Source organism: Ictalurus punctatus, chromosome 9, assembly GCF_001660625.3.
Source record: "Ictalurus punctatus breed USDA103 chromosome 9, Coco_2.0, whole genome shotgun sequence".
In the NCBI taxonomy this organism is placed as follows: Eukaryota; Metazoa; Chordata; class Actinopteri; order Siluriformes; family Ictaluridae; genus Ictalurus; species Ictalurus punctatus.
The window spans coordinates 15,411,647-15,438,342 of NC_030424.2; the positions used below are offsets into that span (position 1 = coordinate 15,411,647).

Genomic DNA, 26,696 nt, shown 5'->3' on the forward strand with positions numbered 1-26,696 from the left:
GGTACCAGTCTCAATACTTGACAGGTCCAGTGGTTCTGCTATACTGTCAGGGGCATTTTGTTGGTGTGGTTTGAGTCCATGTGTCTCCTCAGAGAGAAGAGTTACTGCAAAACAATACAAAGTTATTTTCACTGATCACCTTTATCTTTTAATGAAACATTTCTGTCCTGGTAGGAATGGTCTCTTCCAGGATGATAATACCCCCATCCACAGAGCATGAGGGATCACTAAATGGTTTGTATAAAAATATAAAGGATTATGTAAATAAAATGCTCTGGCTTTTTGTAGTCACCCCAACTGAACATCTATGGGATGTTTTACACGTGTATGTGTATATAAAATTACATTGTTAAAAAAAGAAAAGAAAAAAAAAAAAAACAGTTTTCATTCATACAACTAATGTAATGACATTGCTCAATAATACACACTTTTTGTGATGAACACACATTCCCATCTGAAGCCATGTTGTTTTTGCATATAGGGGTCAGAGGAAGAAAAGGTGAAAGAAAAACAACCTTTTAAAAAAAGCAGCAACAGGTCAGATCGGAGGTGACACATTCATCAGGGATGTGTGAACAACTGCAATGACGACAACGGACATGGACAACAGATAGACTAACCCCAAACTTAAGTGACATGACCACTTTGGAAAAAGTTACAAATCTTCTGCTGCAGTGGGTGCACAGCAACATTCACTGCAAAATCCCACCCTCCCATTTTTACCACCTAAACATAACCCCTAATCCTACTCTCAAAATCCCTTCTGCTATTATTGTTGGCACTGCTGTTTTTCTTGTTGTTAGTAAGTATTCTCACTATTACTTCCATTATGTCCACTGCTGTTAGTATTGTTCTTATTAATATTTCTGATTATTATCTCATTATTGTTTATTTTTACTATTGTTTTTGTCAGTGTCACTGTTGATAATGATATTAATATTATAACATATGATAATAGTTATTTATATTTGATAGTTATTGATAGATAATTAATAGTTTTGGTGGTACTGCTCTCTCTGTTTTCCTTGGCAGTTCTATAGGACATTGGTTTTCTGTGGGATCCATGAAGCATATCCAGTAGGTCCATTATTTTATTTTTGTTACAGTGATGGAAATCAAAATCCACCAAAGTTGTATTATTGAATTCTTGTAGTTATTAGTCTATTTTAATTGTCACTTGATTTGAGCAGGTTTAATCCAGATCTTAATAAGGGAAAAACATATAGGCCTATAAATAAAGTCAACTCTGACCAAACACGTTCTGTCAGTGGAAAGTTCAGTTATAAAAACTCTATGGCTCCGATAAATAGCAACAATATTTTTGTACACTTTTGAAGAATAATCTTTTATAGTAGAATAATTCAAGAATAAATCTGTGCCGAGAGATCCTTTGGAATTCTTTTTAAAACAGCTAAAAGGGTTCTTGGTGGGGAAAAGTTTGAGAACCCCTGCTATGGTCTGGTGTTACCTAGATTTACTAAGCTAGAACAGCCTGGGGAAGCATGTTAGGACAAACAGCAGTTACAGAGCAAATGGCTCATTCATGTGCAATCATCTGCTGAAAAGCAAAAGGACAGCAGTTGTGACTATTCACTAAGCACCAACAACACAGAACTGTGCAGTGATGGGTGACACTATTAATCAATAGTTCTGAAACGTCATGAGGATTTTACACATATTACCACTGTAAAATTTTTTATACAATATATACAGTATGTATATCACCCAGAGTATATGTTACATTTGAGGGTGAGTTTACATGCAGCAGTTTATCCATCTATCCATTTTCCATACCGGTTATCCTATACAGGGTCGAGGGGAGTCTGGAGTCTATCCCAGGGAATTCAGGGCACAAGGTGCCTGGGTGCCAACCCATCTCAGGGCACAATCGCACACCCATTCACACACTATGTAAATAATTTGGAAATGCCAATCAGCCTACAATGACTGTATTTGGACTGGGGGAGGAAACCCCCAAAGCAAGGGGAGAACATGCAAGCTCCGCACACACAGGGCAGATGCGGGATTCAAAGCCCCAACCCCAGAGGTGCGAGACAAATGTGCTAACTACTAAACTACCATGCCCCCCTCGCAGCAGTCTAATAAATCATTATGCCAATTTTCTGTCCAAAAGCTCAACTTATTACAGTTTAAATTAATTTTTTTTTTTAAAGACATCTATAGTATATTTATGCAACAGCCTACATACTGGGTAATATGGTGGCACTGTAGGCAACATTGCTACCTCACAGCTCCAGGATCCCTAGTTCGATCCTGAGCTTTTGTTACTCGTTGTGTAGAGTTTCGCATGTTCTCTCCTTGTCTGTATGGATGTTCTCCTGGTTCTCTAGTTTCATCCCACCTCCCAAAAACATGTAGGTGGCTACCCTATATTGCCCAGAGATGTGAATGAGTACGCCATAATGTGTGCATGGTTCCTGGTCCAGGGTGTATTCTCAACTCGAGCCCAGTCTTCCTAGGATAGGATCTGGATCCACTGCAACTCTGACCAGGATAAAGCACTTTACTGAAGATAATGTTGGGTAATTTAGTGACACGTTATGTCTAAAAGTGAAAAGTGCTCAGGGGACACATATGCAATACCACTATAAAAAACGAACAAACATTTCCACAGTGTTTTATGCCAGAATGCTGCTTTAGCACATTAACACTCCCATAACACACACAAAAAAGAAAAACATGTCTGGACGTCTTCAATTCCCTCTTGACCTATTCAAACACTGCAAGGATCAATTTTATACTCTCCTGAGGCGGAAATAGCTATATGAAGCGAATCTGCTCTAATCCTGGCATCCTGCAGATACCGCTTATGTTTATTAAAGATCAAATGACTACTAGTTCATCTAATTAATCAGATCGTAATACTATACAACATGGTATTTACAACTGAGTACACTCGAGAAAGGTTTTCCCACGAGCGCTGAGCTACACATATGGTGTGACTATCCCTTTAAAAAATTCCTAATTTTACTCTTTGTTTACATAATTGAAGGTGCCGCCTCAGACCGTGGCGCGCTTGGACTGTGCCATTGGAGGGAGAACCCTCGATTTGGCTCGAGGTTGTTTCATTGAACGGAAACATTTGTACACAGATAATATAATTAAAAAACAACGTTAATATTTGATTACACTCACAGCCCAATCCTTGTCGAGAGTAGTTAGACATGTTCTATTATTTTTTCAGATTTCTCCCCGCCGCTCTCCCCGTTTAAAGTAGGCGAGAGTGAATGGTACAGTCCACCCCCTACCGTGTAGGCTAATGTTTTTCCACTTGGCAGAAAGCGATCGAAACACGAAGTTGCTCCTTTATTTATGATACTGGGGAATGTTTTGTAAAACATTTGAACTATTCAGCCTGTATCTGGTGTATAAGAGTACTGGGTTTATTTAGTAAAAGCGAGAAACTTGAGTGGGGGCGGAAAAGAGGCGGAAAATGGCCGTTAGCCGCGTCCTTTGAAGTATTTGTGCTGTGATCTTTTTTTTCCTCTGGATTGGAGCTACTAAATGCAGAGCGAGGAGCGGCCGTTTATTGAGGTGAACAGCCTGATGTTTTCTCCGGGTCAGGAGGAGACCTGTGCACCCACCAAAGAGCTTGTAAAGTACGGGGAACTGGTTGTTCTCGGGTGAGTTTGATGATAATAATCAACCGTCCCCGTCTCCCCAAACCCACTTCCAGGAGGAACTTTAAGTTATCTAATCGCTTGTATCTGATCAGACACGGAGGAGATCTCGAGCAGCCGGATTTCCTTCTAACGCTAACAACACCGAGACTGTCAGCCGCTTTACTTTGGGCAGAACCTTACCAAATTCTTACTAAACATATCCACGGAATCGGTTTGTTTTTGTCCAGGAGATATTCTGGACTGAAATTCACTCTCTCGCGTTACTCACGACCCGAGACACGTGCTTTTCTCCCAGTTTTCAGCAGGAATAACGCGCATTTAGTTCCGCGTGCGTCTTCCATGATGGAAAGGCGATTATTTCGACCTCGCAGAGCTTTAAGCAAGCCAGCGCCTCCTGTTTGGGGTTAAATCTCGGGGTTTCTGCGTTTGCAGCTGTTGTTAATTTACTGTGTTGCGTTATTTGGACACAGTCACTCCGGAAGTCCCACACAGATTCAGGACTGTGGAAGAATTCGGAAGTCGTTTTAATCTCTTTCCTCTTTCCTCCCCTGTGATCAGCCTACGGTCATTTCTTTTTCCTCTTTCTGCTTCTTTTTGAACAGTCTGTCTTCCTTTACAGCCCCATTGTAAATGTAAGAGTTATGACAGCCTTTCTAGAAGGTTCCTGACTGTAATTGTTCTGCATGTTGCACGTGATTTTACATTTATTACAAAAGTGTTATCCTGGTCTGAGGCTTAGACAAGGGTCTGATGTTGATTGGAGAATCAGGAAAACCTCATCATTTATTATTATTATTATTATTATTATTATTATAATTATATGACCGATTTAGTTTTCGTTACCCAGTTTCAGGCGTAACATCAGTACCAGGCTTGTTCTTGTCCTGCCTGGTCGCCCCCCCATAGCTAGATCTGCCTGGCACGGGAGCCTGGCACACTTTGGGGGTAGGGACTGAGGCTGAAAGAGTGTATTATTGATCTGGGCAGAGGAACTGTGTCTCCTCAGTCCTGCTGTCTCTGTTCATTGTCCTCACTGGCCTGACTGGCCTTATTGATAGGGTTTTGTGGGATCCTACCAGCCTCTTCGTAGCAACACCTCCGGCAGGACATTTTGATTTCCATTGACTGATCTCTGTAGGTGTAACGGAGGAAAAAGGATCTCTCTGAGCCATTGACTCATTCAGTGTCATGTGTCAGGCTTGTTTCTGAAATGGCTTTCATCTCTGTGACTGAGAAGGGCTGATTGAGTTCTGAGACCATGTTTTTAGACAGTTTGAGGATTTAACTCATGACAGAAACATACTATGCTCATTTTGCCGTGTGATGAAAATGATTCAGTGTACACTGTTGTTTTAAACAAGTATGTTTATTTCAGTTTCAGGGAATGTTTCATGTCCGATATTTAAGGCTCTAATTGAAAACACTGGAGAGTTGTGTTCATGTGCAGGACAGTGTTAAATTCACACCAGTTGTGTTTAGACTGCTTTTTGTCAGACGCAAATTCCTGCCATAAGGTTCAGCTAGAGTAATGTGTCTGGATTAGTTTAACAAACCTGTGAAATCCCCCCTCTCCATTGAGGTTTGTTGCTTTGTTGATTTGTGGTGAGAAGTGAGACTGGCTCTGTGGGAATGACCCCTGACTGCAGGACAGGTGCAGCTGATCACTTCCGTAGAGGATTCTGTCTCAAAAGAGAAAGGATTACAATCAGCTACATAGAACTGAGCTCCTCTCTGAGAGAAAATGCCATGGAGATTTCCACCACATTCATTTCTCTGGTTCGGACTCTTGTTCCTTTGGATCTTTTCATTTCTATAAAGAGTTTTAGCTGGAGAAGTCAGAATCAGACTCGGCAGGTTTTCCCTAAATGTATACCAGTCCATACAGTTTGTTAAAAATGTGCGATGCAATTTGAGGATTTTTTTCGTGTCCTTTTTTTTTTTTTGTTGCAGAAAACTACTTGAATTGGTGAAATTGCAGTTGCATGAAATTGTTTTGCATGCTCTTTCACAGTGATGTTTGTTGGTAAATGAGACTTTGTAGCTCTACTCATGTTCGACGCACGTGAATCGAAGAGGGCTTTGGCTGAACGTGTGTTATGATGATGCGTGTCGACCAGAATCTGCGGTAATTTTTAAAAATTGCAAGCTCCTGCGAAATTATATGGCGTTTCCTTGATTTTGGGTTTGTTTCTGCGATCGCAAAATACTGGAGGGACTGTTATATGTGTGTTGTGATCTCCCCAGTCTGGCTCATGACATCGCTGGACAGTTGGGGTGAACAAATCAAACATTTTCACCCGGGACAGGCAGAATTCACTTCAACTATCTATCCATCTATCTATCTATCCATCTATCCATCTATCTATCTATCTATCTATCTATCTATCGTCCAGCAGACAAGTAGGTTTAACAATCAGAAAACGAAAGCCTACTTCTTATTGACTTTAGCAAAACAATTTTTTTTTCATTTTGTGTCTCATTTTTAAACGCAGGGCACTTCTCAGTGGTGCAATACATCTTGATGCTGTAACTATAGTGCGTGTTTACCAATCCCACGTCCTGCTGCACTACACGCATCCGTCGATGCATGATCTGTACCGTTTCACAACCATTTTTACTGGGCAGGCTAATTAGCTGGATCACATTACAGACATTTTTTCATAATCAGGAACATACAGCTATGTGGAAACACTTACACATTCGAGCAGAATGAAGTGCAGCCCAAAGTCATCGTGTAACTTTCCTGCTACCACAACATATACACACACACACACACACACTCACCTCATGGTTAAACATATCAAGAGAAAATAAAGTATGCTAGCCAGACTCAAATAATACTTTTTGTGTTCTTATGTGTGTTTGTTGACAGTGATTATACATGTTTTCATTTCTCTTAGTCTGTATTAATGCTCTTAACTAGCTACCCCCACTTTTTAGCCTAGTCAGTTGTTTCTGAGTAGGCCTGTCGTGATAATTACTATGTTGACTTATTGCACAATATATGGACATGACCTCGATAATTCTGGGTGACACGATATATCGCCCATTGTATTTACATAAAAATTAAGGTCACCAACATTTTAGCCGACCGCGCTGTTTCTGTCATCTCGTCTGCTCTCCGTATTGGAGGCGGAGCTTTGCAAAAATAAAAATCAAGACTCAATAAACAGTAAAACATGTATTTTTATTTGTTCGAATATAAAACCCAACTGAAATACAAGTTCCAAAACAAGTCGAGCAGGTGCTGCATTACAGCCGAGGCTCACACAGGCAACAGCGGCAGAAGTCAGCGAAACTCAGGCCAGATGAAGTTAGCACATTTGCACTGAGCTGAGAAAACAGCCAGCCCTAATCAACCCAAACTCCTGTGAGAGTAGCTGCAGTTCTGTCATGTGCATCCAATTCAATAAAATTTTATTTGCCTTTATTTTTAACCAGGCATATTGTCACAAAGCAGTTTCACAGAAATATGTACGACCCCAATTCCGAACAAGTTGAGACTGTATGGAAAATGCAAAAAAAACAAAGAAAGAGTCCTTTGAAAATTCAGTTCACCCTGTACTCTATTGAAAACACATTAACATTATTTGATGTATTACTTTGTGAATTTAATTTATTTAAAAAATATATACACTCTTACAAATTTGATGACTGCAACACACTCCACGAAAGTTGGGACAGTCGACTGTTTCCCACTGTGTAACATCACCTTTTCTTTTAATAACACTTATTAAGTGTTTGGGACTGAAGACACCAGTTGGTTAAGTTTAGCAAGCTGAATTTTCCTCCATTCATCCATGATGCATTTTTTCAGCTGCACAGCTGTGTGGGGCCTTCGTTGCCTTATTTTGTGCTTCATAATGCGCCACACGTTCTCAATCAGAGACAGGTCAGCACTGCAGGCAGGCCATGCTAGCACCCGCACTCTCTGCTTAAGCAACTATGCGCTTGTAATACGGGCAGAATATGGTTTGACGTTGTCCTGCTCTGAATACATATCTTCCTGTATTAATGGTGCCTTCACAGATGTACAAGTTACCCATGCCATGGGCACTGACACACCCTCATACCATGAAAGACTCTGGTTTTTGGACCTGACGCTGATAGCAGCTTGGATGGTCCTTTGGCTCGGAGAACATGATTCCACTGTGCTACTGTCCACCTCAGATGAGACCGAGCCCAGAGAAGTGGGCGGCGCTTCTGGACAGTGTTGATGCATGGTTTCTGCTTTACATAGAAAAGCCTTAACTTGCATCTGTGGATGCAGTGGCGAATGGTGTTGACTGACAAAGGTTTACCAAAGTATTCCAGAGCCCATATCAGGATATCCACTACAGCCTCATGACAATTTTTAAGACAGTGACGTCTGAGGGATCAGAAATCACAAGCATTCAGAAGTGGTTTTCAGCTTTGCCCTTTTACGCATCCAGATCTGAATGGATTCCTTGAATCTTTTAATTATATTGTGCACTATAGAAGGTGAAATGCCCAAATCCTACTGATTTGTCTTCGGGGAATGTTCTCAAAGTGTTGGATTATTCGCTGACGCATCTGTTGGCAGATTGACAAGCCTCGACCCATCCTTGCTCTTGAAGGACTAGGCCTTTTTTGGAGGCTCCTTATATACTATGATTAGATGAATGCCTCACCTGTTTCACATCGCCTTCTAATTTTCAACTTGACACATCACTATTAGTCTTATTAGTCTTAACTTGCCCCTGTCCCAAGTTTTTTGAAACATGTTGCATGCTTCAATTTCAAAATAAACGTTTATCTTCAAAAAACATCCCAAAAAGATCTATGCAGTTGATTATGGAAAACATCAAATACCTTGTCTTAATACATTTTCTGCTTCTTGCATCTCTTACAGAATTTTTGGCATCTTTTAGTTCCTTTGGTACCTTTTTGATGTGAGTGACCGTTTCAGACAATTTAAAAACTTGAGTAACATGCTTAACCAAGATAAAGAGCAGAATTGACTGCAAGATTATATTGTTTACTCGCTCAGTGTTTTAGAGGAAATTCTTTAATAACTTTTAAAAATGCAATTCCCTGAATTTGTTCAGTTCAGTGACTGTATCATTCTCCAAAATCTGCTTGTTGTGAGGTGTACAACAATGAGTTTTTCCACTGGAAACCTGCACATGATTCTGAAGGTTGTGGCCAGAAAAGTGCAGAAAAGATTTCAGATTCTCTGTATCGAGTTACAAACATTGAACTGTAAAATGTTTTCCACAGAGGTTGTCACAAGGACTTAATGTTTGATTTGTAAGTAAGTTGATGCTATGCTCAAAGAATATAATCTCAATTGACCTTTTTCTACCAAACATAACTATAGGATGTTTGGTGTGGAGCCGGCTACTGAAGCGTCCTGACTAGCTGCTAGTTTGCAGGCTCTGCAGATTGTTTCAGCCTTCTATAATAACTGTTGCATGTATTACTTTACATAGCAACAAGCCACTAGTCTTTTGGGGTTGCATAGACTAGTCAGCCAACACTTATTAACTATTTGCCACTGTGGGAAGATGTTTTCTAGTTGAATGGTGGAAAAAAGAATTATGTTGACGGTAAAGAAATGCAAGAAGATGCAAAAAAAAAAAAAGCAGGCTAAATGTACCTTGTTAGGGTGAAAATATTTTAGCCCAGACAAAGCCATTTTCTTTAAATTGACTTATTCTACTTGATCACTTTAATGGTGTAGAGATGTAAGCAGGACTGTTTTTTAATTTGCTCCCAGTTTCACTCAATTAGTTTAGAGAGTAATTCAGATTAGGGATGTGTGAGACTAGTCGACTAATCGACGGCTGCTACTAGTTGACATTAGAAAACAATAGTCGGTTACAGAAGAAAAAAAAAGGCACAAGATTTTATCATTCATTTTAATGTTGCGTTTTAAAACATAAAAAAACTGCATTAAAATCAAACGTTTGAAATAAACGATACACTATTTTAAAAAGTGTATCTGGAACTAAATCTTTTTATTTTACCTCCGATCTCGCTTGCGTTTTCTCCATGTCAGTCGAGGTGGGGTCAGAAAGATGAGCAAGGTGTGGGAGTTTTATGTAAGCTATGTCATGTCAATCTGGCATATAGTAATTCCACTGGAGCCATGTGTAAACATATTCAGCACAGGCACGTAGGTTTTAGCATAGGAGAGCCTAGCCGAAGCAAGCAAATGACCATCGTGTCCTTCACTTCAACTCGGTGCTGTTGTGATCCCGTCCGCTCTGAAAAAATAACTGAGTTTATCTCAGAGACGATAACAAGAGACATGCTACTACTCAGTTTTGTTGAGGGAGAGAAGGCTTGTGAAAATTGATGAACTTTAGCAGTAACACTGGCTTATTGGACATTAATTATGGGTTTTGACTGTTTGAAGTATTTCAAATGGATCATATATACACACAAAGTTTTTTGACTGTCTTCTGGGCGTTTCTTACTTTTAGACTAGACAACTAGTCGGTTCCAATACTTCTGTTAAACATCAATCAAATTAGTCATAGTCATCCCTAATCCAGACATGGCTGTTCAACTCTTGGCTTATTATCAGCCTGGAAAAACCTCTCATGCCAGGGCACTCGTTGAGATACGTGAAGGGCAGTATTAGCCAACATGAGCTTAAAGGCTAACATAAAGCCTTTTATTACAACAAACATTGTTTTTTGTCCACACCCTCCATGCTTAGCTCTGTTCTTTCATCGGTAAAGTACCAGTGAGTACCATTTACTGAGACAGTATTCAGTGCAGCACATTTGTTATAGCGTTTTAATGTGAACATTACCACGCCGGCATTTTTAATTACACCTTCCACTATTGCAGTTATTAGAACATGGTGTGTAAGGAAAAGCTCAGTTTGTACTTGATAGTAGAGACTGAAAGAGATTACTCGCATCAGGAGTTATCTCAGGTACTGTTAGCACAAAAACGTAGTACTTGTAGTGCCAAGTAACTTAACACGCACTGCCTTAGACTTGATTCTCACTTTAAATGAGCTCATTTGACTAGGCACATCTTATTACATGAGCCCAAAATTTGAGTCCTTTCTTATTTATACACAGGTACAATGGATCCCTCCCCAGTGGAGACCGTGGAAGGAGGAGGAGCCGTTTTGCCCTCTACAAGAGAGTCAAGGCCAATGGCGTTAAACCAAGCACTGTACACATCCTCAACAACCCGCAGGCAAGCAAGGTACCTCGCACTTTCTAATAAATTCCTGTATATGTTTGGCCACCAAATACTGAATGAGTAGACTGCCTGACTGGGGTATCTGTAGCCAAAAAAAATTCAATTTAACCATTGATCCATCTGTAGTAAATATGCCTGCTTCAGTGTAAGCATATTTACAACAGTTGTATGGAGATGGGATAAAATTGTAATGGACTGTGAACTGTTTCGGAGCGGATGTTTGTGGTCGGGCTGTTTTTTGTCTTCCCCAGCTGCTCTACTAATGCAGAATGAAGCCAGAAATGAATTTGTACACAAATTAACGCCTTTTTTCTTGTTAAAAATTTTTTTACTCTAGAATTAGTGTTCCCCAGTCCCTACAGGATTTTGCGATCGCAGAAATTAACGCAAAATCAAGCAAACTCTGCAATATTCGGAGGAGCTTGCAATGTTTCACGGGAATCACCGGAGATTTTCCGCAGCTTTGGGCCAAGACACGCCATGCGACGTCATCACAACGTGCATTCAGCCAAAACCATCTTCGATTCACGTGCATCGAACATAAGTACAGCTAAAAGCTCTCATTTACCAACAGACATCACAAGACCATGCAGAACAGTTTTGTGTAGTTGTAATTTCACAAATTCCAGTAGATTTCCGCAAAAAAGCACAAAAAATGCAGCAAAACAAAGCATTTTTTGGCCGCAATAATCACTAAACTACTCTTGTATGGACTGGTTACAGTGGGAAGCTTTAATTTCTGCACTTTGAAGGCATATTTCCACTAAATCGTAAATTATTTTTGTTTGTCTTTCACACCAATTTCTTAAATTTTGTCATTGCTAATTCTAAACTGCTAGCTAGTTCTCCAGTGTCTCACTATAGCTATCAATCGGTGAGGCTGATCGCTAACACTTGCTGAGCTCTGTTGTTGTTGTTGTTGTGACGTGGTTGGGATTTAAATTCACTATTGCCTGACGATAAGCCGAATGTGTTTCTACTGCACTACAGTAATTGTATGACGCAGGTTTGTAATGCTATATGTGATGGGTAGTGATGAAACACTGAAAGATCTAAACATGATGGCAATGTAAAGTCATGAATTCTACCATAATGATAGCACTGTACATAACATGATTAACATATTACACAGCACACATCGTATTTAATGCTGGCAGGAGAAGTGGTATTCCCAGCAGTGATCTCTCTGGAAGGCATCTCTCTCTCTCTCTCAACCAATAAGATATGGAACCAGGCTGTACTTCTGGCTGTCAGGAGGAGAGGTTTGGAGGTTTCCCTCTTCTCATTTCGATGTGGGTGTGCCAGAATGGAATGCTTTAAAATCATGCTTGTGTGGATTTTGGCTGGATGCCTCTGTGATGAGGATTTAAGTAGCATCCATATGCTTATAAGGCACCATTGACTAACGATAGAGTTATGATGTCAGGTGATGTCACCAGCCATAAATATCTGATCCAGGCCATGGTGGCACTTTTCGCATTTTGTTTGTTTGGTTTGTTTTAGTTTTCCATTGTGATAGCGCCTGGTTTTACCTGTGGTGTAGTGTTCTCAGTAAAACAATAAAGTAGACCTGTTGATTACCAGTGTCTATCCTTCATCAGTGACAAATAACCCAAAAAAATCCAGAGAAAATAACTCACTAAAGTATTGTTCTCTGTAGCTGAAATTACTTTCCCTTCCTGAAATAGTGCAGCATTACATTTTAAATGCACTTCTGATTGTTTTGGGTGATCTTTTGGGGAGGGGATTGTGAGCTACACCAGCTCCTCAGAGTCTCAAGTTCTACTGGAAGTGACTGATTGTTTTGTTTGTGCCACGTGACTAACACACCAGAACCTTCCCTCAGTCATGTGAGATTATGGGCTCAGAATAGCCACGGAATTCTGCTGCTTCATTTTCACACGCAGGCATCGGTGGACCTCTTAACCGTGCACCTTTAACTTGCACGCATAGTCGTAATAATGCTTTCTTTAATCTAAGGTAGGGCGTTTCAGTGCCTATTGCAACACATTATTAGAATAATTTTTGAATATGCAAATTGTGTGTGGATGCACAAGGTGACACGTTAAGCTCCCTACAGCTGGCATGTGCCCTCACAGTCCACTTTTACATTTTATTTAATTGTGCACCATCCTTGTGAGGTACTGATCTAATTACAGCATGTTTGACCATGTACCTATGCTAAGGAGGAAACAGTTAACATACTGCTGCACAGTTAATAGGCTTCATAATGCCTTTTTTAATTTTTTTTTATTAAAGTGAGATGCGGTTTTACAAAACTGCAGTCCTTGGCACTCATAGCACTTGGAATCTGGAGGCAGCTACACAGTTCCTTGCCAATAAATATACTAGGCACACTACTCTCAGAGTGACCCTGCACTCTGACCCAAGTTCCTAAAAAAACTGGGGGAAAAATACACTGTAATGTGTGTGTATATGACAAATAAATGTTTCCTTCTCTTTACCCCCCCCCCCCCCCCCCCTAAACTACAAATATATTTATTTTTGCCATCGAATCTTGGCGAAAAAAGAAACGTCCCTTTTTCAGGAGACTGTATTTTAAAGATAATTTTGTAAAATCCAAATAAGCTTTACAGGTCTTTTTTGGAAAGGGTTTAAACAATGTTTTTCCATTCTTGTTCAATGAACCATAAACAATCATTGCACATGCACCTGTTTAACAGTCCTTAAGACACAAACAGTTTACAGGCGGTAGGTAATTAAGGTCACAGTTACAGTAACTGAGGACACTAAAGAGACTTTTCTACTGACTCTGAAAAACACCAGAAGGATGAGGACTGCAGATGTGTTCAGAGCAATAAACTGCAATGTCTGTAATGTAAGATGCTCAATAATAATAATAATAAATATAATAATAATAATAATAATAATAATAATAATAATAAATATAAATATTACATGTTAAGAAATTTGCTGGAAATTAAAGCAGTTGAATGTGAGAGGACTTTTCTTTTTTTTAAAAATTTCGACAAAAGTATTGTTTTTTTCCAGCAAATTAATGGTATGCATATTTTTTTTGGTACTGGCCACTATGCATTCTGCTCAGTGAGGGTTGGTGAAAATATCTCTACATGCACTGTGAATCATATAGCTATAAGGGTTTTACGCATTGTGTATCCTGCCTCTTTCAGCTCAGTGGCCTTTTCCTGCTCTAAATGGATAAAGAGGGAATAATGGCTCCATAGCAGCGACACTCTACAGCTGTGTTATTCTAATGTTAAAGTGTTACAAAGAATAGCCATTATTTTTACTGTTAAAGTTACTCTGAACTGGGCTCACATTCAGCCAGAAGGCAACAAACTGTCACTGAACTCTTCACAGAACAATGTGTGTTTCTTTGGAGGTCTTTCAGTGGTGTGTCTTTGTCAGCGTTGCATTGTGAGCTCTGCGGTAATTGATGGCCGTTGTGGCAGCTATAAAACTACAGCTTACTGTGACCCAACAGCGTCTCCTTACACTTTCCTCACAAAGCATAATTGTTCAAAGATACAGTACAGCCCACTGCCCGTGGGCCTCAGGGCTTATTGTCACTCCTCTTTTGTGTTTTTGTGCCTCAGTGTACATTGGGGATGGGATGGGAGATGGTGGACCCCCTGTGAAGCTGGAAGTGAGAGGGAAGTAGGGCTGTGACAGTGGCAGTTTTTTACCACTGTCATGGTTAATAATCACCATGGTGAGCAGTGGTGGGGGTTGGGAGGTTAAATTTATATCACTATATAGTATAATATAATAAATAAAGAGATTATATAATTTATAGGCTTAAATTAAATAAAAACCTAAATATAAAAAAAATGAGGCTTTGTTTTAGCATGTCCGTCAGCGAAACAATACAGCCTTTTTGTGTTGTGTTGTTGCAATGAGAAGCAGCCTGAGGGCGCTGTGGCGTATGGTATTGTGATTGACCTGCTGTGGAGAGGAGAAGTGGTGAAAAACGTTTCTCTGAGGAATACTTTATTTCTTTTATAAGTTTAGTATACCACAAGCCTATAAAACTTTGAAAGAAACACCAGTAGGATGGTAACGTAAATAATATGTTAAAAATTTAAAAACTAAATAAGCTAAAAAAAATGCGGTTGGGTGACATGCCTGGAGATGGATCCTGAGATTTGTAGGCTAATGTTTGCCCGTTTCACACTTATTTCTTTTCCACAAAGCCGACATATGGCTTCATCCAAATTTATTGGTTCACCTCTATCGTTAGGCACGAATCCAAAATGTTTCCAGATCGCCGATTGTAACATTTGGTTTTCCAACAGGATCCGAAGAACCCGTAGTAAAATCGCAGAATTTGCCTGACTGGATTTTGCCGTGCTCAAACAAAACCTAGCCAAACTAAGAACATCGTATAAGGTGTTTGATTGTGATTATGTAATTTGTGTATACATATAAAATCTCCCGCTATAAATACAAATTAATATAGCAACTGTTATTATACTTGTATACAAAATGGTGTCATTTGTACTTGTTATAGTGCCCACTCAAGCAAAAACCTTAACATGGTGTGTGATGTGACACCACCATGGTGGCAAACTACTACTGCAGTGGTGCGGTTGTCATGGTCACCATCACAGCCCTAGAGGGAAGTGCTGTGTCCCTGCCAGCCTCCATGACTGAACCTGCATGCTAGGCTGCTTTCACAGGGATATTTTGGCATCCAGTATAAAATGCAGGGATATGTGTTGCTGGTGTGTTTGTAGGTGGTGATAATCTTATTCGAAATTAAATTCATTCAGATGTGATATCCGTAAGTTAAAAGTACTGGAAATTGTTGTTCATAAAGTCTTTCCTGCATATTCAGTATGAAATTATACAGGAAATGTCTTTTAAGTTAATAAAACATGCATAGAATTATTCATTCATCTTCAGTATTTGCCTTATCCTGGTCAGAGTTGAGGTGGATACAAAGCCTATTCTGGGAACACTGGGTAGGAGGCGAGAATACACCCTTGGATGGGATCATCGCAAACACTATGCACACACACCGTCAAACACTCATTCACACCTAAGGGCATTTTAGCCTTTCCACCTACTGTCATGATTTTGGGAGGTGGAAGGAAACCAGAGAAACCGACATGAGCACAACATGTGAAATTCCACACAGATAGTAACCCAAGCTCAGGACTGAACCAGGGACCCTGTGAGCTGTGAAGCAAAGCTACCCACTACACCACGATGCCACCCTTAGAAACATCCCAGAATAAAAATCCTGTACCACGTCTATTCTTTTTTCTTCAAATTGCAGTGGTGAATAAAACCTATACAGAACACAACCCTAAAGGACCCTGTATAAATACCACTGTGCTAATAAGATTTGTTTTGAAAATGAATGGCTGCCACATTTTTAAAGTTGTATCTGGAAACCTTTAATTTCAGGAAAATGCTAATTTGTAGTATATAACTAAGGCTAGAATGTGTTTGAAGGGATCCATCCATCCATCTTCTATACCTTCAGGGTCACGGGGAAACCTGGAGCCTATCCCAGGGAGCATCGGGCACAAGGCGGGGTACACCCTGGACAGGGTGCCAATCCATCGCAGGGCACAATCACATACACACTCACACACCCATTCATACACTACGGACACTTTGGACATGCCAATCAACCTACCATGCATGGGAGGAAACCCCGAAGCACGGGGAGAACATGCAAACTCCGCACACACAGGCCCACGTTAGGAATCGAACCCCCCCTGGAGATATGAGGCGAATGTGCTAACCACTAAGCCACCGTGCTTAGTTGACTTATTTAGCAAGTCAATTTTTAACATTTACTTATGGCTAACTATAGTGCTGTTACCAACCTATCCTGGTCATCTGCCTTCTTAAAATGAAAAATGTACACAAGCCATGGTTCACAGTGACCAAGATTGTATATCTCTGAATGTGAGTTGATTACTGCAATTAGTTTTTCCTCCAGCCTGCTCAGCATCAACATAAATGACTGAAGGGCCATCGTCCAGTGGCTGGCACATGGTTAAACACGTCTGAGTGCTTTCCAACTCTGCTGAAGTTTTTTAAAGCATCAAAGCGGATAATTTCCATGCATTGATGTGCATTGGTGGTGGTTTTTCATAGTGATTGTTTTCATAGTGATGAGCATTTTAAGTTATTTCTTGAACACATAAATTGAGTACTTGATATTTGTAGTTAACAGTCTGATTTCTACACTAAAGCAGCTATTTTGGGTAGCAGTACCAAACATAATAATGCTTATATTTTGGGAAATACCAACTGAGGGTACTGAGGGTATGCAGGTACAAACAGAAATAACTACTGTGGGATTGGTCAGAGTTTCTGCAAGAGTGGGTAGGATTGGTCAAAATACCTGTGGGAGTGAGTGTGATTTGCCAAAATACCTGTGGGAGCAGGTGGGGTTGGTCAGAATGTTTGCGAGAGCTAGTGGGATTGGTCAGAATGTTTGCGAGAGTGGGTGGGATTGGTCAAAATACCTGTGGGAGCAGGTGGGGTTGGTCAGAATGTTTGCGAGAGCTGGTGGGATTGGCCAGAATGTTTGCGAGAGTGGGTGGGGTTGGTCAGAATGTTTGCGAGAGCTGGAGGGATTGGTCAGAATGTTTGCGAGAGTGGGTGGGATTGGTCAGAATGTTTGCGAGAGCAGGTGGGATTGGTCAAAATACCTGTGGGAGCAGGTGGGGTTGGTCAGAATGTTTGTGAGAGCTGGTGTGATTGGTCAGAATGTTTGCAAGTGTGAGTGGGATTAGTCAGAATTTCAGCAGGGTTATACTGGGGGGAAAAAAGCTCACTGAATTTAAACATTAACACAATTTGTTTCCATACATCCAACATCTTTTTCAAAGCCCTGAATAAAACCGAGTTCCACACTCTCACCCGAACTGAGGATCGAATCCAGGTCACTGGCTTTCTGCAACAGCCACTTTACAACTGCACTATTCTACTGCTTTAAGTGTCTTAAATTAATACTGAAAATGAATACTTGGGGGCAGTGGTAGCTCAGTGGAATACTGATCAGAAGGTCTTGAGTTCAGATCCCAGCACTGCCACTGTTTAACCATGAACTGCTCAGTTGTATAAATGAGATAAATGTAAGTCACTCTGTTTAAGGGTTTCGCCCAAAATGCCGTACATGTAACACTGTATTTATATTTCCTGTCAGTACTAACAACCTCGTGAGATTTCATGATGTAATTGGTTACGTTAGTACTACATGAATTGATCACGCATACACTACATAATTTAATAGAGTAATTAGAAACGTGGTTAAATTAAAGTTTAGTATAAGCAGTGAAATCATGTTTTGATGAGAAACTCAATATTTTTTCATGTAAACTATACCTAATATGGTCTCTTAAATCTGACTGGCCACGTATTCCATTTTTTCCCACAGTGTAGGTGGGATTGGTCAGAATTACTGTGGAAGCAGGTAGAATTAGTCAGAAATTCTGCGAGAGTGGGCAGGAGTGGGATTATGGCTAAGACGCTCACCATGTATTGTGTAATAGGTTGCTCTATGGGTTAGACAACCGTACAGTACCATGTCATGAATTCCCATTGTAACTTAATAAGCGGTTATTCTATTTTGCATGAATTTTGAGAAGTATTTTCTCAAAGTTAGGTAATGAATACAATTATTGCCGAATACAATTATTCTACTACCCGTTGCCATCAGTAGTCAATTGTTTTGTCGGATACTGAAATGTTTCTTGCGAAACCTACAAGTTCTCCCTCTCTTTCATCCCTACTTTCAAGTGCTGAGAGTGTATGAGCATACATACATGCATAAAATGCATGGACGTGCATTCTATGCTGTTTGTACATATACTACTCCGTAATTCGCTGTTCACTCAGGCTGCTGCGGCCAGACTCCCACCATCTCGTTTTTCTCTCTCTAGCTGTTCTTTCCTCTGGTGTAGTGCACATGACCTCGTTTCTACTCCCCTTGTGATGTGGAGATTTGGAAATCACAGATTAGTGAGAGAAAGCGGGTGAGGAGGGAAAGGTGGCTACACTGTGATAAAATCCCATTATGTCCTGTGGAAAATGAACTGTGGAATGGCTACATTTAATAAGATGTTTTGTCCTTGCCCTGGATGATGATAGTCAGAAAGCTTTTTGTGCACTGTGCTCTAGGTTACGTGTCTCTTTGCTGTGGCTAATGAACACGTATTTGCCTCTCGTCTTTAATTAAACGAGTAACCGAGAAATCACTGATAATGTGTTTGTAAACAAACTGCGTGAAACATGAAACTGTCTTCTTTAAATATGAATCATTACCCTGCTTTTTCTATAACATTTAAAAAATATATTCTGGACATAGTGTTGTCCACGTGCTGCTTTTAACAGTCACAGATGGCGTCTGACTATATTATGAAAGTGTTAAATACTTTTACATAATCAGGTGACCTTATTTTCTTTCAATCCAATGGGATAGATGTTTGTTCTGAAAAGAGTAACAGAGCGTTAAGATGCATTAACTGTGCAGTACATTAAAACAATGTTTTCAGACTCAAAAGCAGGATGTACATGAGGGCAGAAAACAATGCTCTAGCCAGTGATCGTTGTATGTTTTCCTCTGTTCGTATGCTAAATAACTTGTTCGGTCTCATTCTGACGCTTGTTGTGGCTGTGGCTAGAGAATAACAAACATTGTTGCTGTTCTGTTGTAGGCTGTAAACTGTAAGGGCCAGCACAGTATCTCCTACACGCTGTCCAGAAACCAGACAGTGGTTGTAGAGTACAGCCATGACAAAGACACGGACATGTTCCAGGTACAGTAAAACACACACAACAATGATGCATCTATATGAGAACTGGATATACATATTTTTCTATGTTAAATAATATGAGTTATGTAAGGAATAAAACACGAAAGGGTGTGCTGTATTAGGGTAAAAATAACGGGGTGGTGAAATGCAGCCTGGCGTGAAACAGTTACCGTTACCATCCTGAAGTTGAGTATTTTATATTAACGTCATGCCCCAAAGTGTTTTATTCCTCTTGTACCACAGCAATTTGCCAATTATTACAGTTTTTAATTGATTAATGAACAACACTTTCTGCTTTTTAACCATTTAATGTTGTGAAATGTCCGAGAGACAAGGTAGTTTCGGTTATCATTTATGTTATAACAGATATTATGTCATGTTGCAGAAAAGCCAGAAAGTGCAGTCCTCTGCCCAGAAGACACTCCCATGTCAGAAAAATTATTAACCGTTATAAAACACTGATACTGGAGACTTCTTCCATAAATGAATGAATGAATGTCTCTTTTGCGATGTCAGCGAGTATAAATTTTTCTTTGTTAAATTTGTTTAAAAAAAAACAACTGTATTTTTAATCTGTTTATTATTAGCTTTATATTGTGTGGAGAATCTACCATACAAGTCTCTGTGAATGAGTTGTTACTATAGAAACGATAATGTATTTGTTATCATTTAAATTACAGCTTGAATTACTGTCAGTGCTGTTATGGAAGATTAATCAACATCTTCTGACCAATCAGATTTGAGAATTTAACAGTGCTGTGGTACACCGTGCAATATTGTATGGTTAATGCGGACCTAATCAATGGTAGACGCCTTCTGCAAATGCTGCTATGCCGTTGTTGGCTGGTCATATGATAAAAGTTTTTAAATGATTTTTATCTGGGCTGTGAGTTCTCCCCTAGCTTCTCTCCCTTAGTCAGGCCTACTCAGGCTCTGTCCATTGTAGATGATCTGAATCCCTGATAGCAGACAGCCACTCCAGTTCTCTCATGACAAACCCTTTACTGTAACACAAGTCCTCGGGCATGGGGAATGTGGGTGTGTATGTGTGTTTGTGTTTATGTTTGTGTGTGTGTGTGCGCGCGTGTGTGTGTGCTTGGAAGCATAAACATGTACAAACTAAGCAGGCCAAAGTCAAGTGGACAGAAATTAAAAGTTAAAACGGGAACCAACAGGAACCCACAGAGGGAAAAACGGTAACTGTAAACGGGAACTAAAGTTGGCAACTCTGTTTAGTTTAATCGGTTGTGTTTTCTTGCATATTTAGTGTTATTTAAAGTGATGTTTCATCCTAAAACAGCGTAGTACTCAGTAACTTTGTTCCACTCTTTCTATTTTAGTAAAATAGTCAGATTGTCACTGTCTGTATTCACTGCAGCTAAATTGATTCATTAATGTGTTATTAAAGAAGAAAGTGGAAGTGCAGACAGTGACACTGATGTGTCCTCATTGTTATCCACAATGTGCAATGGAACTTTTTTTCATCGTTTTCATTTGTTTCTAAAGTACAAAATGCTTAAAGACTGCTATTGCTGATTGAAATGGAAGCATAGCCCCTTTTAAATTTCTTGTTTGTTTTTCTTCCTCCAATGACCAGACATTAAAAAAAAACTTGTGTGTGGTTTTTTTTTTTTTTTTTTTTTTTTTGCGCTGTGAATTTAGATTGGCCGATCCACGGAGAGCCCCATTGACTTTGTGGTGACTGACACTGTGTCTGGGGGCACAGACGGCGAGGACTCTCCCATCACACAGAGCACCATCTCGCGCTTTGCCTGTCGGGTGGTGTGTGAACGCAACCCTCCGTACACTGCACGCATCTATGCTGCAGGCTTCGACTCTTCCAAGAACATCTTCCTAGGGGTGAGAGTGCACTTCCACATGATTATACACTTACATGTATATATTTACCACTTGTATACGAGAAAGCATCTATCTATATATACATAAATGTCCTGGTGTGCGAAGTATCTTCTTCTGCTGATCAAGTGGAACCGTCCAGAATAACCTGGTAAATATAGATATAAACAGAGTTAGTCATGGCACTCTGATTTTTTTTTTTGGTGCAAGTCTAGGTGTTTACCATGTTCATCTTATCCACAGGAGAAAGCGGCCAAATGGAAGAATCCAGATGGCCAGATGGACGGACTGACGACCAATGGTGTGCTGGTGATGCATCCACGTGGTGGCTTCACAGAAGAGTCCAAGCCTGGTGTGTGGCGAGAGATATCTGTGTGTGGAGATGTTTATACACTGAGAGAGACTCGCTCTGCACAGACACGAGGCAAATTGGTTAGTGCTGCAAAATGTATAATGTCCTATACATTAGATTCAGATGTCTTAACCCACTATAAGGAGGTTTTTAATACAGCCTTTCTTTTAAAAACAACATTTTACTTAGTTGTTATTTGGTATACACAAACAATCAGATTGCAGGCTTCAATATTCTGACGTTTGTGGCTAGAGTTACAAAACATATCGGACTCTCATGGCCCATGAGCGAAGCGCCTAAGGCCGAGGATAACTTGGATGGTGGACATGCCAAATATACCAAATAACAATTTAGAACTTTTGTGAATGTCAATAAAAAGAAATCAATTCTCTCCTGCCTCATTTTGACTTGAACTAGAAGCATGCCCTGAAGGCATCATAGTTCAGATGTCTTTTTTTTTTCTTTTTCTTGTGTTATTATTATTATTTTTTTAAAGAGATAACTTTTAAACCTGAACCTTAGACACTCCTGTGATGATTATTAGGTTACGCTGTCTTGGGGTAAGCAAAGCCAGAGGAAATTTGATCAAATGTATGATCTTGGATCGTATCAATAGCACATAATTTCCTCCTGACTTCAGTCTTGTGTCACGAACATGAAAAACATTCCCGTATTGGGTTTGGCTGTACAGCACAGACACAAGCCTCTGAATCATACTGCTTTTAATTTTGTCAGTGACATGATGTTTGCCTCAGTCTTATTTAAGTTGATGCTTCTGAAGGGAATAATTAGCTTAGGTTGTATAGAAAATAGTCATAATTTACTTTGTGTTCTATTTGCAGTCAAAATGAAGGTAAGAAAATTACTAAAGATCTATCATTGTTGGAACATTCCTGATGTAAACATATGCTGGATCTCTGTCAATATTACAGCATCTCAGTCTATCTCTAAATTAAACAGTTATTAAATTGTCAACCATTGTTGCAAACTGTTGCACACCATTCAGTGAAGCTCCAGAAGTTGATGCAATTGAAATTTAATACTGGTCAACCTTTTTAATAGTTGGATTGCACCTAGAATAAGTCCAGAGAGGATGTTTTTAAGCTCTCTGCCCCCCTCTGCAGGTCAAATGATTTTATGCAATAAGCAGATGGTAGTTTTATATGGCGTTCTGACTGACTTCATGTCACACTATTTTATATCAGTAATGATACTGGCAAATTGATACATATGAATAAGAGGGTACACTATTTCACGTCCTTTAACATCTGAGCCCTTGGCTTATTTAACTTAAAAGCACAACACAAAATACCTGGCATTATTTACCCTTCATATTCTATGTGCTACTGGACAATGGATATTCGTGTTTCCCCATGCCATCTCTTTTCATTATATAAAATACTGTTGCAACATGATAGTATTTATTTGAAAATACCTCATTGGAATTATTAGCAATATAAAAACTATATTTATCGGAAAAGACGCATGCTCTTCACTTGCTTGAGATGGCAGATTGGTATGCACTGTTGAAAGTGTAAAGTAATGTGATGGAGTTAAGGGAATCTTTTGTTTCAGCCGATCGTAAAGATTCATGTTGCTATTCCATTTTAAGTAACGTTTAAAATTGAGTCCTTTTTACTTTAAAATGTAAGCGCACCCTGCATATCTATATCCTAACTGGGGCTTATATTTTGCTGTTCAGGTGGATAGTGAGAGTAATGTGCTGCTGGATGGCTCTCTGGTGGACCTGTGCGGTGCCACACTACTGTGGCGCACGGCTGAAGGTCTCTTTCACGCACCCACACAGAAGCACCTGGAGGCACTGCGCCAGGAGTTGAACGCCGCACGACCCCAGTGCCCTGTGGGCCTCAACACCTTGGCATTTCCCAGCATGCAGCGCTCTAGCCGGGCACTGCCGAGTATCGCCCAGCAGCAGGACAAGCAGCCGTGGGTGTACCTGGCATGTGGGCACGTGCATGGCTACCATGAGTGGGGCCACAGCTCAGAGCGTGAACCTAACGGCAAACGCGAGTGCCCCATGTGCAGGGCTGTGGGGCCTTATGTGCCACTGTGGCTAGGATGTGAGCCAGCCTTCTATGTGGACTCGGAAGCACCTACGCACGCCTTCATACCTTGTGGTCACGTCTGCTCAGAGAAGTCGGTCCGCTACTGGTCTGAAATTCCCTTACCGCATGGTACTCACGCTTTCCATGCCGCGTGCCCGTTCTGTGCCACACAGCTCAATGTCACACAGGGATGTGCTAAGCTCATCTTCCAGGGCCCTGTAGACTGAGTGTGTAGGATACACGGGCAGATACATGAGGATTGGTTGGATTCAGATGGAGCATGGATAAAAACTGGAAAAAAAAAAAAAAAAAAAAAAAAAGAGAACGTAGCGAAGGACTGTTGCACACCACAAGCCATGAAGCCATGCTCATATACTCAAATACTACTTCCAGTGGAAATTTTACTCTCCATCAGTGTAATATCAGAAGTGACCTTGGAGATTGGTAAGACGGTTGACCACGACAATGAGCAGTCTTATTTAGCATAAGCTTTTGGATGAGTTGGTCCACAGGTAGTGTATCCCAGCAGCACTGTGAGAACACTTTCAGATGCCCTGTTGAGCATTTCCTCAATACACTGATTTTTAACTATGTAATGGAAGAAGCTGCAGGTGAGTTTAGTAGACAAGTTATAATATAACTTAGATTTCAGCTTTTTGGGGATTGTTTTTCCATTAATCAATAGTCTAATACAGTATTACAATTTACCGAATTATTGATTGACAACAATATTAGCTTTGGACTTAAAGTACCAAAATTTCCAAAGATAAAATGGCTGCTAAAACTGGACTATTGAATCAGTCCTTGCCAGATCAAGGACAAAAATGGATCACTCCTAATCACTGTTTGATCATGAGCGCAATTCTGCATTATTAACAAAGGTCTAAAGGGGCTTATAGTTTCTAGGAAGTTATTTGTTTTAAACAATTAATGTCTCTGAGCTCTAAGGTTTCCTCTGATGTAGTGTTTCCAATCCAGGAATTTTATTGTACTGTAACCTGTGAACCATTTTTGTCGCTAGTGAAGGAACAATATACAGGTGGGGTCGATCTGGAACATTCACATCCATAATGTAGATGTTGCTTTAAACCAAAACCTATAAACTTGGTGATTTTGTAAATTTGACAGCTGTGAAACGAACAGGCTGCCGGCCAGTGATGAGCCGGTTTCCCACTTCTTATTAAATCCAATTTTCTCACCGGTGAAAACTTCATTAATATTAGGATGTGAACATGTTTTATAATGTTGTTTTAAAATGAATGAAACTTGTCTTCTATTTTCTTAACCTTTGTACAGAGAAAGATTTTAGTTCTGGCAAATTGGGGAGTTTTTTTGTTTTTGTTTTTAAACAGTTGTTTAAATGAGTTATTTTAATCAGAAATGGGGTTATTGCATTTTTAAACCATTATAAAAGATTTTATTCAAAGCAGCCCTGTTTTTTGTGTTTTATTTTTTTTACAAATGCATTTTTACTACCATTATACACTGTGCTTTAAAAAAAAAAAAAATTCAACTGAAGAGATGTTTGTCTTGTTAACCTGATTCCATACTGTTTGGAAATAGAAAAGGAAAAAAGCAACAGACTGATACCACAGTGTTGGTGAAAACAGACAGTAGAGATGTAAAGCTATTCTCTGTCCCAGGTGGTTATAAATGAGATTTCTTCCGAAGTGGTCCTCAGATCCTTCTTGTTTATTACTTTTTATAGCCACAGTACGGCGCTGCTGCCAAAGCAGTTGGATAAACTGAAACTCAAAAAGCTTTAAGAATACAGTCAAATATTTCTGGAGAGAAATTCCAGTGATTGGGTTAGAGGAAACAAATAAAATGTAAACAAATGACACTGAGTGAATAAACAATGGATAAAATTTTGTAAAGAAGTAATCTCTTATTTATATGTAAGAAATCAGGCCCTTTTTTACAAATAGTGTTTTAATGTTTTCCCTGTCCCAGACTCCCAGGCTATGAAAATATGTTTGAGATGGTTTTATGAGGTATGTTTTGAAGAAAAAGGAAGTGTCTGCTTCGAGGGAACCCTTTGTAAGCGCACACAAAATGGTTCTAATTTAGACCTGATGCATATGAAAGAAAATATGGTTTATAAATGTATGACAGTTGGCCATCTATAGATCAGAGTGTGCAGTAAAGTTAATATCTTAAGAAATCCTATATGTGAAATAGCTTTATAGAATGTCAGTCACATTATCCATTATATAGTGATTAGTCTAGTTGTCCTTTTCACATCATAGCTTTCTACAAATAAAGGCATAGAAAAGGATTTAGTTTCTGAACATGCTTTTTAGCTTCTATGAAAAGAAGAGATCAGTAATGTGTCATGAGTGCTAATTAATCTTTTCTTCTGTAGATGATTGAGAGATGGGATGTGTCTCAGTCCTAGTCACTGTTGTTTTTCTGAATGGGCGAAAATGTGGTAAAGGTGACTGTATGCTCCTTCCAAGAATCTGGGCTTGGCTTACTTTCACATACAAAGGTTTATTAATATTACACAATATTTGCTTTCCTGAGGTCAAAACAGCTTGAATTCTGTTTGCTCTGGGTGTGTATTTTTTGCTGTTCTGCACCGAGGTAAAGGAACCACTCAATAGCATATGTGTAACATGCCAAAGGTAACAACAAAAAAAGGGAAATTATTTCTTACTGTACTCAAATGCTCATCAGCAAAGTATTTAAGTACATAATGTCTATGTGCCAGCTGCTTGATGCCAGAGTGTTGATGTTATGACATTATTTAACTGATGAAACAGATTTCACTCACATGTTTGTTTCTAATGATACCAATTATTTGGGCTTAATATTAAGAGTTCTA

At 39.6% G+C, this 26,696-nt stretch overlaps 1 protein-coding gene across 1 annotated transcript; it reads left to right on the plus strand.

Annotated features, from left to right (window-relative positions):
• The first annotated feature begins 3,281 nt into the window (after positions 1-3,281).
• peli2 (pellino E3 ubiquitin protein ligase family member 2) lies at positions 3,282-25,298 on the plus strand. Its single transcript, XM_017476943.3, has 6 exons — positions 3,282-3,644; positions 10,706-10,835; positions 19,496-19,597; positions 21,257-21,454; positions 21,695-21,883; positions 23,506-25,298. Exons 1-6 carry the CDS (start codon positions 3,526-3,528, stop codon positions 24,094-24,096), a joined length of 1,329 nt encoding a protein of 442 aa, XP_017332432.1. The 5' UTR covers positions 3,282-3,525; the 3' UTR covers positions 24,097-25,298.
• The last annotated feature ends 1,398 nt before the right edge of the window (positions 25,299-26,696 follow it).